Source organism: Trachemys scripta, chromosome 14, assembly GCF_013100865.1.
Source record: "Trachemys scripta elegans isolate TJP31775 chromosome 14, CAS_Tse_1.0, whole genome shotgun sequence".
Taxonomy (NCBI): Eukaryota; Metazoa; Chordata; order Testudines; family Emydidae; genus Trachemys; species Trachemys scripta.
Window position 1 is genome coordinate 10350095 of NC_048311.1, and position 14134 is coordinate 10364228.

General features: G+C 43.2%; 1 protein-coding gene across 1 annotated transcript in view; it reads left to right on the forward strand.

Moving 5' to 3' along the window:
* The window catches only part of LOC117887614 (dynein heavy chain 9, axonemal-like), a 128433-nt gene that overhangs the window by 59412 nt on the left and 54887 nt on the right, over positions 1 to 14134 (forward strand). The window contains exons 15-16 of the mRNA XM_034790258.1: positions 3367 to 3563; positions 9111 to 9273. Coding sequence (XP_034646149.1) covers positions 3367 to 3563; positions 9111 to 9273 — 360 coding nt within the window. The remainder of the gene's footprint in view (positions 1 to 3366; positions 3564 to 9110; positions 9274 to 14134) is intronic.

Sequence of the window (14134 nt, forward strand, 5' to 3'; positions counted from 1 at the left end):
TCTATTTTCCCTATATCCTTTTCAATAGAGTGACCAGAATTAAATATAGTTCTACAGGAGAGGGTGAACCATGGATTTATATAATGGCATTATAATATATCAGTGTTATATTTTATTCCTTTCCTGTAGTGCCCTCACACTTCATTTGCTTTACGGCCTCCACTGCCCATAGAAGAGAGGTTTTCATGGAGCTGTCCACAGCAATGTCCAGCTCTGGTTCCTGTCTGGGGAGAGTTAATTTAGAACCCAGTGAGGGGTGTGGATACTTCACATTATTCCTTCCAATGTGCATAATGTTGCATTTATCACGACTGAATTTCATCTTCACTAGTGCTACCCAACTGTGAGGGTCAGGGGTGTTCGAAGTTCCTCAATGCTTTCTCCAGTCTAGCCTAGCCTAAATAATCTGGTGTCTTCTGTAAGCTTTGCCACCTCACTGCTTGCCCCTTTTCTTGATCATTGCTAACTTGTTTCAGCATCAGCTCTTTTTATAGCTCCACCTGTGACAGGGCCTCATTTCTAATCCCTGAAAAGGATAGGCACCTCCTTGAGCCCCCTCTCCTGACGACTGATGCCAGAGAAATAGGGTAGATTGCAAGGCCAGAAGGGGCCATTGTGATCATTTAGTCTGACCTCCTGCATAACATGGGCTATAGAACTTCCCCACAATAATTCTGAGAGCAGCACTTTCAGAAAGACATCCACTCTTGATTAAAAATTTGTCAGTGATATAGACTCTGCCACAACCTTCGGTATAGCTTCCTTGCAGTGCCCTTGTTCTCCTTAAGTGCTTCCTCTGCCCTCTTGTGGTGCAGCAGAGCCACCAGTTATCTCACAATACTGTGTGCTGTCCTGGTCATCCCATCTCAAAAAGGACATCGTAGAACTGAAGGGGTTCAGTGAAGAGCAACGAGAAAGGCCTGGAAAAACCCTCATATGAAGATAGGTTGAAAAGATTGGGATTGTCACATTGCTAAGGAGAGAAATAAGAGGGGACATGTTAAAAGTCTATCAAATAATGGATGGTCTAGAGAGAGGAGATGAGGAACTTTTGTTCTCTCTATCTCACAGCCCAAGAACATGGGAAAAGTCAATTAAATGAACAAAGTGGGAAGTTCAAACTGGTAAAAGGAAATCCCTTTTCTCACAATGTGTAAGTAGACTGTAGAACTCACTTGCAGAAAGTCATTAAGCCAAATAATTTAGCAAGATTCAAAAAGAGATTGGACGTTGAGATGGATCACAAGAATATCCAGGGTGATCATAATTAATAAATAATAATTAATAAAAAAATGTGAAGGAAGATTAACCCTTAATCCTAAGGGCTTCAGACTTATGTGCATGGCAGATGACCCCACACCTGCCTACTGCGGGGTTCTTACACCTTCCTCTGACACATCTGGCACCGACCACCAGGGGTGCTGGAACAATTTATATAGTGGGGGTGCTGAGAGCTAGTGACCCAAACTGTAAACCCTGTATATGATAGGAACCACTTTAAGTCAGGGGGCACGGCAGCATCCCTAGTTCCAGCATCTATGCTGGCCACTGTCTGATCCAGTCTGGCAATTGCGGTGTTCCTCGTTGTTTTTATAACAATGGCTATTTACTTTTCAAATTCCTTCTTAACCATCCTAATTTCAATTTTACATTTTTACTCACTGTAAATGAGGTTCCTTTTTATTCATTTCACTTGGGCTGACTTTTGACTTTTTTGAAAGATACTTGTTTGGCTTCAGTAATCTCCTGTACCGTGTCACTCAACATTCCTGCTTCTCTTTTGAGTTCAGGGGCATAGATATACCTTCCATGACGCTGCTATGGTATGCTTGAGCAGCCACCATGCTGAATCCAAAGGATTTTAATTTCCTCATTTTTTATGTTAAGTTTTTGGGACCTTTTACAGAAAACCCTCCCTTTTTAAAGTGTAATGTCCCAGTGCTAGCTTTCATTATGATCCTTGCCATTAGGTAGCTGAACTTCCTGAAATTATATTGTGGCTCCTGTAAATGCCTCTGCGCTTGTAATGGAACACCCCAAAGTCAGGAAACAAAAAAGTGAAGGTTTGCTGACCCCATTTTACTCTGCACCACTACATAGATGCTTTGAAATGCTGGTTTGGAATCTGTGAGCTGTGATTATGCTTAGATATAAATTTAAAGCTCAGGTGTAGAAAACCATTGTATCATCTGAGAAATACTATGTGTTCATTATGCCAGAAATTTGGGACAACACTTTCAAAAGTGCATAAGTGCCCTTGTTGACAAGAAGGCTAACGGCATTTTGGGCTGTATAGGTAGGAGCATTGCGAGCAGATTGAGGGATGTGATCATTCCCCTCTATTTGGCATTGGTGAGGCCTCATCTGGTGTAATGTGTCCAGTTTTGGGCCCCACACTACAAGAAGGATGTGGAAAAATTGGATAGTCCAGCGGAGGGCAACAAAAATTATTAGGCGGCTGGAGCACATGACTTATGAGGAGAGGCTGAGAGAACTGGGATTGTTTAGTCTGCAGAAGAGAAGAATGAGGGGGGATTTAATAGTTGCTTTCAATTACCTGAAAAGGGGTTCCAAAGAGGATGGATCTAGACTGTTCTCAGTGGTACCAGATGACAGAACAAGGAGTAATGGTTTCAGGTTGCAGTGGGGGAGGTTTACGTTGGATATTAGGAAAAGCTTTTTCACAAGGAAGGTGGTGAAGCACTGGAATGGGGTACATAGGGAGGTGGTATAATCTCCTTCCTTAGAGGTTTTTAAGGTCAGGCTTGACAAAGCCCTGGCTGGGATGATTTAGTTGGGGATTGGTCCTGCTTTGAGCAGGGAGTTGGACTAGATGACCTTCTGAGGTCCCTTCCAACCCTGATACTCTATGATTCTATAAGTGAGTTAGGAGTCCAAGTCCCTTTGTCTTTTAAATCAGTGGGAGGTAGGTGCCTAGGCACTTTGGACAATCCCAATAGCTGCCTAAACTGCATCATTTATGTATGTTTAAAAATCTGGCCCCAAGGTCCAGATCTAGATAAGGATTTAGGCACATTAGCCCAAGATTTAGACATCACTGAGATCCTCAGAATCTCCACTCAGCTGCTGCTTACCTCTATTGGTGCCTAAATTTCCTAGGCACCTACATTTTCACCATTGAAGTCCCCATGGTGTCTGAGTTTCTGCTAATGAGCATGTGCACAGCTACCTCGGTCTAGGCACCAGGCGCCTGTCTTACATCTAAATCAAGTGGGATCCTCAAACTAGGCTTGCCCCATCTCACCTGGTGAAGAATTGCATTGATCTCTTCTCCTGAAAAGAGCTTTCCCTTTGTTGCAATAGGAACAGGACATTCTGTATTTCCCTTTTGCGTTTCATTGGCAGGAAATCGAGGAGACTCTAGAGGAGACCAAGAAGATGAACATGTACTGCCATTTTGCTAGAGGCGTTGGGGAACCCAAATACATGCCTGTTCAGACCTGGGAGTCGCTGAATCACATCCTTGTGGAAGCCTTGGATAACCACAATGAGGTCAATGCTGCCATGAATCTGGTGCTCTTTGAAGATGCCATGTGCCATGTGTAAGGGGATTTTCTGTCTTTGTACTCTCACAGAGTCATCAGCCTAAATGTCTTTGGAGCTGGTCTGTGTAATGCATTTCTGTTAACATTTTCAGAGGGGATGAGCAGCCATAATCACAGATGATGTCAGGAGGAGCTGTAGGAGTGCAGCACTTCTGAAGAGTCAGACCCTGGGTATCTTAAATTGGACATGCAAACTAGGGGCTCTTCCAATTAGTGGCCATTAATCTCTCCTCAGCTTCTCATCTGTCCACTGGGGATTTCCTATCTCCCTGGGATATTGGAAGCCTTTTCTCATTGATGTTTAGCAAGTACTTTGAAACCTTCAGGCAGAGGGCACTGTAGTAGTACAAAGATGAATTACACAGAGGTTTCAGTTTTCAAATGGGGCTGCCTAAGTAGGGTACACAATTTTGCTTGCCAGCCCTCAGTACATAGGTGCCATAATATGTGTTTTAAATACAAGTTTGATTGTGTCATTGTGCAAGAAAAACTTGGAAAATTGGTATGTGGTAACATGTTTGAAAGCCTGTAAGTCACATTGGAGCCTATGTCACACTTTCACATGACTTTCAAAGGTGTTAGGTGCCTAAAGCTGCAGAGTGGCGCCTGGGCAGAAGGTTAAAAGTTTCTAAGCAGATATGGGCCTACTTCCCTTGATTTCAATGAAACTTAATCACCTAAAATGCATAAGCCCTTTTGACAATCCCGCTAGGCGCATGTCTGCACCTGGTGGCACTGAATACCTTTGGGAATGTGGCCCTTAGCAGCTAAGTCTCACTGCAAGTCAATGGAATTTAGGCTCCTGTGGTCAGATTTTTAAAGATTTTCAGGCACCTAAAAATGCAGATAGGTGCCTAGTGAGATTGCCAAAAGCACCTAAGTGAATTAGGTTCATCTAAGTGAAATCAATGGGAGTTGGGAGCCTAGGTTCTTTTGAAAATGTTACCTGGTGACTATATATACTGTACATATGAATCTCTGAACTAACAGAGCCCTAGAGCCCCATTAGCTACACTGAAGCAGTACTTTTTCATTAGGAAAGGGTGGTCTCACAGTTCCTTAAGTACCAGGAAACCAATCCAATTACTATTATAGAAAAGAACAACAGATACAATCCTTTGATCTACCCAGTTACTCCTTTGAGTCCTAGGAGCTCACCATCCTTTCATTTCCTGCAGCATAGTGCCTTGATATTTAATAAAACCATAATAATGCTTCATGCTATGATGCTTTTATTCCATTCAGTTATTAAGCAGCAGTTTATCTTCAGCAAAGGCTTGCTTGGATCATCAAACTGTACTTGAATTTGTATTCTATGCATAAGGCAGACACACACACAAGCACTCTGAGTATTAGAATTTTTTCAGATTGTGATGTAAATGTTGTCTCTGTCATTTTCTCTTGTGTGCTCCCTGTGCACCAGAGAGGACTTGCTGGACCAAATCTGATTGCAGCCTCCCCCTAAATATTGTAAAAGATTGAGAGAAAAAGCTCTGAATTTTAAAGTTTGTTTTCACATTCCTCCTTGCTCCCCTCCTCCTTTATACCCGCAGACGGTCTGTCAGACAGTATCACAGTTATGAGCTGTTAGTCTTGACCCAAGATTTGATTCCTAAACTTCAGGAGTTAAATACAGTTAGTGGCTAAATCACCAAGTTGTTCAAGAGTTCAAATCCATCTGTGCTAATCACTAAATATTTCTAGGGCCTTACCCACACACCTATACTTTCATAATTACTGATTTTTATCAGAGTTTTGCTTATTGCTCTGAAAGCAATGAAGAACCTGAGGAGAAATGAAATTAAACAAGTAGGCTAGCTGAGGCCAGTGAGGGCGTCTCATGGCATCCCGACCTTATTGAAAATGCAAATGAATTATTCTCATATTCAAGACGTGTCTGGGAGAGAGAACTGATGGAATATGAACTACAAGTAGTTAAAGTTTCTTTGGAGAGAAACAAAAATGGCTGGTGCTTTCATTGTGCTGGAGGAACCAACTAGGGGCAAAGCTTTTCTTGACCTGCTGCTCACAAACAGGGAAGAACTAGTAGGGGAAGCAAAAGTGGATGGGAACCTGGGAGGCAGTGACCATGAGATGGTCGAGTTCAGGATCCTGACACAAGGAAGAAAGGAGAGCAGCAGAATACGGACCCTGGACTTCAGAAAAGCAGACTTTGACTCCCTCAGGGAACAGATGGGCAGGATCCCCTGGGAGAATAACATGAAGGGCAAAGGGGTCCAGGAGAGCTGGCTGTATTTTAAAGAATCCTTATTGAGGTTGCAGGAACAAACCATCCCGATGTGTAGAAAGAATAGTAAATATGGCAGGCGACCAGCTTGGCTAAACAGTGAAATCCTTGCTGATCTTAAATGCAAAAAAGAGGCTTATAAGAAGTGGAAGATTGGACAAATGACCAGGGAGGAGTATAAAAATATTGCTCAGGCGTGCAGGAGTGAAATCAGGAAGGCCAAATCACACTTGGAGTTGCAGTTAGCAAGAGATGTTAAGAGTAACAAGAAGGGTTTCTTCAGGTATGTTAGCAACAAGAAGAAAATCAAGGAAAGTGTGGGCCCCTTACTGAATGAGGGAGGCAACCTAGTGACAGAGGATGTGGAAAAAGCTAATGTACTCAATGATTTTTTTGCCTCTGTCTTCACGCACAAGGTCAGCTCCCAGATTGCTGTACTGGGCAGTACAGCATGGGGAGAAGGTGACCAACCCTCTGTGGAGAAAGAAGTGGTTCAGGACTATTTAGAAAAATTGGACGTGCACAAGTCCATGGGGCCGGATGCGCTGCATCCGAGGGTGCTAAAAGAGTTGGCGGGTGAGATTGCAGAGCCATTAGCCATTATTTTTGAAAACTCATGGCGATCGGGGGAGGTCCCAGATGACTGGAAAAAGGCTAATGTAGTGCCCATCTTTAAAAAAGGGAAGAAGGAGGATCCGGGGAACTACAGGCCAGTCAGCCTCACCTCAGTCCCTGGAAAAATCATGGAGCAGGTCCTCAAGGAATCAATTATGAAACATTTAGAGGAGAGGAAAGTGATCAGGAACAGTCAGCATGGATTCACGAAGGGGAAGTCGTGCCTGACTAACCTAATTGCCTTCTATGATGAGATAACTGGCTCTGTGGATGAGGGGAAAGCAGTGGATGTGTTATTTCTTGACTTTAGCAAAGCTTTTGATACGGTCTCCCACAGTATTCTTGCCGCCAAGTTAAAGAAGTATGGGCTGGATGAATGGACTGTAAGGTGGATAGAAAGCTGGCTAGATCGTCGGGCTCAACGGGTAGTGATCAATGGCTCCATGTCTAGTTGGCAGCCGGTTTCAAGCGGAGTGCCCCAAGGGTCGGTCCTGGGGCCGGTTTTGTTTAATATCTTTATTAATGATCTGGAGGATGGTGTGGACTGCACTCTCAGCAAGTTTGCAGATGACACTAAACTAGGAGGCGTGGTAGATACACTAGAGGGTAGGGATCGGATACAGAGGGACCTAGACAAATTAGAGGATTGGGCAGAAAAAAACCTGATGAGATTCAACAAGGACAAGTGCAGAGTCCTGCACTTAGGACGGAAGAATCCCATGCACTGCTACAGACTAGGGACCGAATGGCTAGGTAGCAGTTCTGCTGAAAAGGACCTAGGGGTCACAGTGGACGAAAAGCTGGATATGAGTCAACAGTGTGCTCTTGTTGCCAAGAAGGCTAACGGCATTTTGGGCTGTATAAGTAGGGGCATTGCCAACAGATCGAGGAACGTGATCGTTCCCCTTTATTCGACATTGGTGAGGCCTCATCTGGAATACTGTGTCCAGTTTTGGGCCCCACACTACAAGAAGGATGTGGAAAAATTGGAAAGAGTCCAGCGGAGGGCAACAAAAATGATTAGGGGTCTGGAGCACATGACTTATGAGGAGAGGCTGAGAGAACTGGGATTGTTTAGTCTCCAGAAGAGAAGAATGAGGGGGGATTTGATAGCAGCCTTCAACTACCTGAAGGGGGGTTCCAAAGAGGATGGAGCTCGGCTGTTCTCAGTGGTGGCAGATGACAGAACAAGGAGCAATGGTCTCAAGTTGCAGTGGGGGAGGTCCAGGTTGGATATCAGGAAAAACTATTTCACTAGGAGGGTGGTGAAACACTGGAATGCGTTACCTAGGGAGGTGGTGGAGTCTCCTTCCTTGGAGGTTTTTAAGGCCCGGCTTGACAAAGCCCTGGCTGGGATGATTTATCTGGGAATTGGTCCTGCTTTGAGCAGGGGGTTGGACTAGATGACCTCTTGAGGTCCCTTCCAACTCTGATATTCTATGATTCTATGATTCTATGATTGTGTTCTTAGCTACTTGAATGAAAAGTGGGATAACAGCACGTCTAAATCTTCAAAAGAAAGGTCCCAACTGATTGCAAACAGTTAGAAATCAGTATTTTATCCTGTTGGCTTTGTTGTATGGAAATTAAGGCCCAGACATATATGTAGGCAGACAATGGAACTGTTTCCAGAGAATCTCTCTACTGTTTCTCACTGTGCATGCCAGGTGGGATAGGCATGCCTCTGGACCCTTGCTATCAGTTAGCTTCTGGGACATGCCCCAAAGCAGCTTGTGTCATTTCGCTTTCAGTGAAATAGTGACATCGCAGGCCCCATGGCCATGTTAATCACTGCATTGGGATCTAAACCCTGGCTAGTGAGTGAGATTTTCCCCTCCCCCACTGGGAGTGATTTACTTCTACAATATTTCCTGTTGAATGTTCTCAGAAATGTGTCATCTTCACACGATTAGCTCACTCTTCTTCGTTAGCACACTTTTTTCTGAAGGATATAGTCTAGTGCAAACAGGAATTAACTCAAGGACGACCTCTGGCCTTTGTTACACTGGTGCTCAGATCACAGTGATCTGCACTTATAATCAATTAATTTTTATTTAGTGCCCCATTCTTGTGCATGTCATTGGTGAGACTACTCCATGTGTCAGTGTGAGCAAGGGTGACAGAATCTGGCCCTTAAAAAAATAGTAGTTTTGATAAGGAATAAATATTGACAGAGTTTTCCTAGAAGGGATTTACACTAATCTAGATACATGAAGATATTAATAATACATAATGGGACTCCTCGTGTGACTAATACCTCACCAATGTCATGAAGCCCATGGTTAATGTGGATCCTTGGACATTTTCTGAAAGGAAATGTCTACTAGAGGAACTAATTAGAGCACATTTACACAGCAATTTAGTCTGGTTTGACCCATGTTCCATGTAAATGGAGGACTGAACTTTACTGTAAGATGTTCCTGAACATCATAACACAGCTTACGAATCCAGAAATAATCGAGATGGGAAGCTCTGAATTGCCATAGAACCATTTACTGGTTGGTTGTGTTGTTTACTACAGATCTCACCCGAAGAACTGCAAACGTGCCCCTTAGATTGGCAGTGCTGGTGTGATTCTGCTCCTATTCTCAATCTAATTTGTTACTCGGTAAAATGTGTATTGAAATGCTCCATATGGAAATAAGTTTTCTTGACCAGAGATTCTGTATGCTTCAATTTAGTTGCCGCATCAACCGTATCTTAGAATCCCCCAGAGGAAATGCCCTATTGGTTGGTGTAGGTGGAAGCGGCAAGCAGAGCCTGACAAGACTTGCAGCTTTCATTAGCTCACTGGAGGTTTTCCAGATCACTCTGAGGAAAGGCTATGGAATCCCTGACCTGAAGGTACGTGGCATTGAATAGTGGGAAGGGAGAGGAAACAGAAACTTGTACTTCTTCCACACAGAGCTTTGTCTTTTCTGTGTGTTGGAGAAACCTCCAGTGTAAATGAAAAGAGATTCCAATCGGATCTCAAAGAATGGTCATTCTCTCCAAAATTCATCAGTTAATGTTTGCTCACGGCTTTGTACCTGTAAAGGGCTATAGAGAGTCAATGATAATGATTAATATAGTAAATTATTACTATTTTTAAGACAATAAAAAGAATACTTAATGAACCCAGGAGTAACCTACTATGGAATGATGTAGCTAGAGGTGGGAGAGATTTATTAAGTCATATCCAGTCCATCTCCCACTTCCTGGAGGCTATAAGAGTTGGAAACAGCACATGGATCTTGACAATACATTTTCTGGTAAACAGTGAATTGGAAGCTGTGAGACAGTTTTGATTGATGCAAATGGAAGGATTTATAAATGTTTTAGTTGCTGGTAAATGATGTAGAACTTAGTTTTGCAATGTCTCCCTGCTTTCCCACCAAGGCAAACTGGAGCTACGTTGTCCAAGTCCTGTCCTTCATCATCAGACTGGGGCTCCTGCTGGAATGAACAGCTTCCACTGAGAGGCCAGTTATAGCTCTGGCGATAGCAAATCATCAGCAAATTTCTACCAAGTTTTGAAAGCTCATATTTAAATGCATTTGCTTTCTTATTTAGGGTAATTTACTTTAGTGGAATGCAAGATTTGGCTTTTAGACAACGTTTATTTAATAATCAAATGTATTATGAGGAATCACTGGAGTTTTTATTTAATGTTACATCATCTTCTCCCTTCAGATAATTTTGTAGCACTGATCAGTTTGTTTTTCTTGCTTTCTGACGTCTGTGTAATCATCCTGAGCCTATCTATTTTTACCCATTCAGTTCCACCCGTGAAAAGGTTTCTGGGATAATCTGGTGCTGATCTCCTCCTATTTGTTAGATAGCCTACTCTTGCCACAAAGAGTATACTCTGATTCTTAGGTTCAGAAGCTTGTTTTCAAAGCACGTTCTTGTTTCAGGTTCTGTGATGGTGGAAGGTTGTTTGACATTCCCTTCACTCTGTACCCATTCTACAGGAATTTATGAAATACTGGTTGATTATTTTTTCTTGTGTCTAGAACATCAAGATGGCTCAGTCTGCCATTGGCCCTTAACATTGTTATAATTCACTTATTCTAGGTATTCTATAGAAAATGTAACAACTGACTGTGTTTGGTAGAACCATATTTGCCTACTGAAGTTCTAAATGCGTTTCAAAAGCAATGTTCTATCCTGAGCAACCTTCTATTCCTACTGTATTCTGTTCACATGAACTAATGGGAAAGGCCAGCTGAAGTGGTAGGAAAAAAAAAACAGAATCACAGTGACAGCTTTTGCTATTACTGTGTTTTAAATAATAGTGTTAATTTATGTTCATAATTGTGAGGCAGACACTGTGAAAAGGGGAGGAAGGATAGTCCAGTGGCTGGGGCACTAGCCTAGGGCTAGGACACCTGGGTTCAAGTCCCTGCCCTACCACAACCTACCTGTGAGAGCTTGTGTAAGTCAGATAGTCTCTCTGTGCTGCAGTTCCCCCTCTGTACAACAGGGATAATAGCCATGCTCTGCATCGTGGGGTTTGGGAGGATACATACATTGAAGATTGTGTGGTGCTCAGGTACCATGGTAATGGGGGAAACCCTGTACCTTAGGCTGTGTCTACAGTACAAGCTAGGGGTGTGATACCCCAATTTGTGTACACATATGTCCGCTAGCTCTGATTGAGCTAGTGAAAATATAAATAGCAACGTAGCAGCAGAGGCATGGCTGAGCCATGCTGAGTATATCCCCACTGCTTTTGTACCCATCACGGCACTGCTGCTGCTCCCCGTCCTACTGTGGCTGCACTGATATTTGTATTCACATGAGCTTGATGAGAGCTAGCATGAATACATGTACATGAATAGGAGATCACAGGATGACCATAAACTGTCAATGTGATGCTGCTGTGGAAAAGGCTAATGCAGTCCTAGGATGCCTTAGACAAGGTATTTCCAGCAGAGACAGGGAAGTGTTAGTACCATTACACCAGGCACTGGTGAGACCTCATCTGGAATATTGTGTGCAGTGCTGGTCTCCCATGTTTAAGAAAGATGAATTCAAACTGGAACAGGTGCAGAGAAGTGCTAATAGGTTTTCCATTCCTCTGATCACCCTATCTTATAAGAGAAGACACAAAGAGCGTGGCTTGTTTACATAAGAACATAAGAATGGCCATACTGGGTCAGACCAAAGGTCCATCAAGCCCAGTATCCTGTCCTCTGACAGTGGCCAATGGCAGGTGCCCCAAAGGGAATGAACAGACAGATTATCGTCAAGTGATCCAAGCCCTGTCACCCAATCCCAGCTTCTGGCAAACAGAGGCTAGGGACACCATTTCTGCCCATCCTGGCTAATAGCCATTGATGGACCTATCTTCCATGAATCTATCTAGCTCCCTTTTGAACCCCATTATAGTATTGGCCTTCACAACACCCTCTGGCAAGGAGTTCCAGAGGTTGACAGTGCATTGTGTGAAAAAATACTTCTTTGTGATTGTTTTAAACCTGTTACCTATTAATTTCATTTGGTGGCCCCTTGTTCTTGTATTATGAGGAGAAGTAAATAACACTTCCTTATTTACTTACTCTATACCACTCATGATTTTATAGACCTCTATCATATCCCCTCTTAGTCGCCTCTTTTCCAAGCTGAAAAGTCACAGTCTTATTAATCTCTCCTCATATGGAAGTCGTTCTATACCCCTAATCATTTTTGTTGCCCTTTTATGAACCTTTTCCAATTCCAAGATATCTTTTTTGAGATGGGGTGATCACTGCGTGCAGTATTCAAGGTGTGGGTGTACCATGGATTTATATAGAGGCAATATGATATTTTCTCTCTTATTATATATCCCTTTCTTGATGATTCCCAACATTCTGGTAACTTTTTTGACTGCCGCTGCACATTGAGTGGATGATTTCAGAGAACTGTCCACAATGATTCCAAGATCTCTCTCTTGAGTGGTAACAGCTAATTTAGACCTCATCATTGTATATGTATAGTTAGGATTATGTTTTCCAATGTGCATTACTTTGCATTTATCAACATTAAATTTCATCGGCCATTTTGTTGCCCAGTCACCCAGATTTATGAGATTCTTTTGTAGCTCTTCGCAGTCTGCCTGGGACTTAACTATCTTGAGTAGTTTTGTATCATCTGCAAATTTTGTCACCTCACTGTTTACCCCTTTTTCATATCATTTATGAATATGTTGAATAGGACTGGTCCCAGTACAAACCCCTGGAGGGTATCACTATTTAACTCTCTCCATTCTGAAAACTGACCATTTATTCCTACCCTTTGTTTCCTATCTTTTAACCAGTTACCAGTCCATGAGAGAACCTTCCCTCTTATCCCATGACTGCTTATTTTGCTTAAGAGCCTTTGGTGAGGGAACTTGTCAAAGGCTTTCTGAAAATCTAAATACACTATATCCACTGAGTCTCCTTTGTCCGCATGCTTGTTGACCACCTCAAAGAATTCTGGTAGACTGGTGAGGTATGATTTCCCTTTACAAAAAACATGTTGACTATTTCCCAACAAATTATGTTCATCTATGTGTCTGACAATTTTGTTCTTTACGATACTTTCAACCAATTTGCCTGTTACTGAAGTGCGGCTTAGCCTAACCAAAAGAAGGCTGAGGGGAGATATGATTGCTCTCTATAAAAACATCAGAGGGATAAATACCAGGGAGGGAGAGGAGTTATTTAAGTTAAGTATCATTGTTGACAGAAGAACAAATGGATATAAACTGGCCATCAACAAGTATAGGCTTGAAATTCGGTGACGGTTTCTAACCATCAGAGGAGTGAAGTTCTGGAACTGCTTATCGGGGGTCGGGGTGGGGGAAGTGAGGACAAAAAAACCTAACTGGCTTCAAGACTGAGCTTGCTAAGTTTATGGAGGGGTATGATGAGACTGTCTGCAATAGCATGTGGCCTATTGGCGACTGCCATTAGCAAAAATCTCCAATGGCTGGAGAAAGGACATTAGATAGGGAGGGCTCTGAGTTTACAGAGAATTCTTTCTCAGGTGTCTGCTTGGTGGGTCTTGTCCATATGCTTAGGGTCTAACTGATTGTCACATTTTGGATCGGGAAGGAATTTTCCCCTGGGTCAGATTGGCAGAGACCCTGGGGTTTTTTCTCCTGCCTCTGCAGCGTGTGGCCTGGGTCACTTGCAGGTTTAAACTAGAGTAAATGGTGGATTCTCTGTAACTTGAAGTCTTTAAACGATGATTTGAGGATTTCAGTAACTCAGCCAAAAGTTAGGGATCTATTACAGGAGTGGGTAGATGAAGTTCTGTGGCCTGCAATCTGCAGGAGGTCAGACTAGATGATCATGATGATCCCTTCTGGCCTTAAAGTCTATGAGTCTGATAGAGGGCTCATGTGACTTCGCGATAGTAATTGAGCCTTTCTCACAAATGTGATCAGAAATGCTTGGCAGAATCTATTTGCACTTGTGTGCTTTCTGAAGGAAAGGGATGAAGGAAGGAAAACTAGGGTTACCATACGTCCGGTTTTTCCCAGACATGTCCGGCTTTTCGGCAATCAAACCCCTGTCCGGGGGGAATTGCCAAAAAGCCGAACATGTCCGGGAAAAATACCGGCCGGGCACTTCCTCTCCCGCGGCTGCTCTGCTCCTCCCCTGACTCAGACTTCGGCTCCGTTTAAGAGCCGAGCTGCCCGAGCCAGCGCTACCGGCTTCGGGCAGCCCCCTTGCCTCCGGACCCCAGCCGCCGG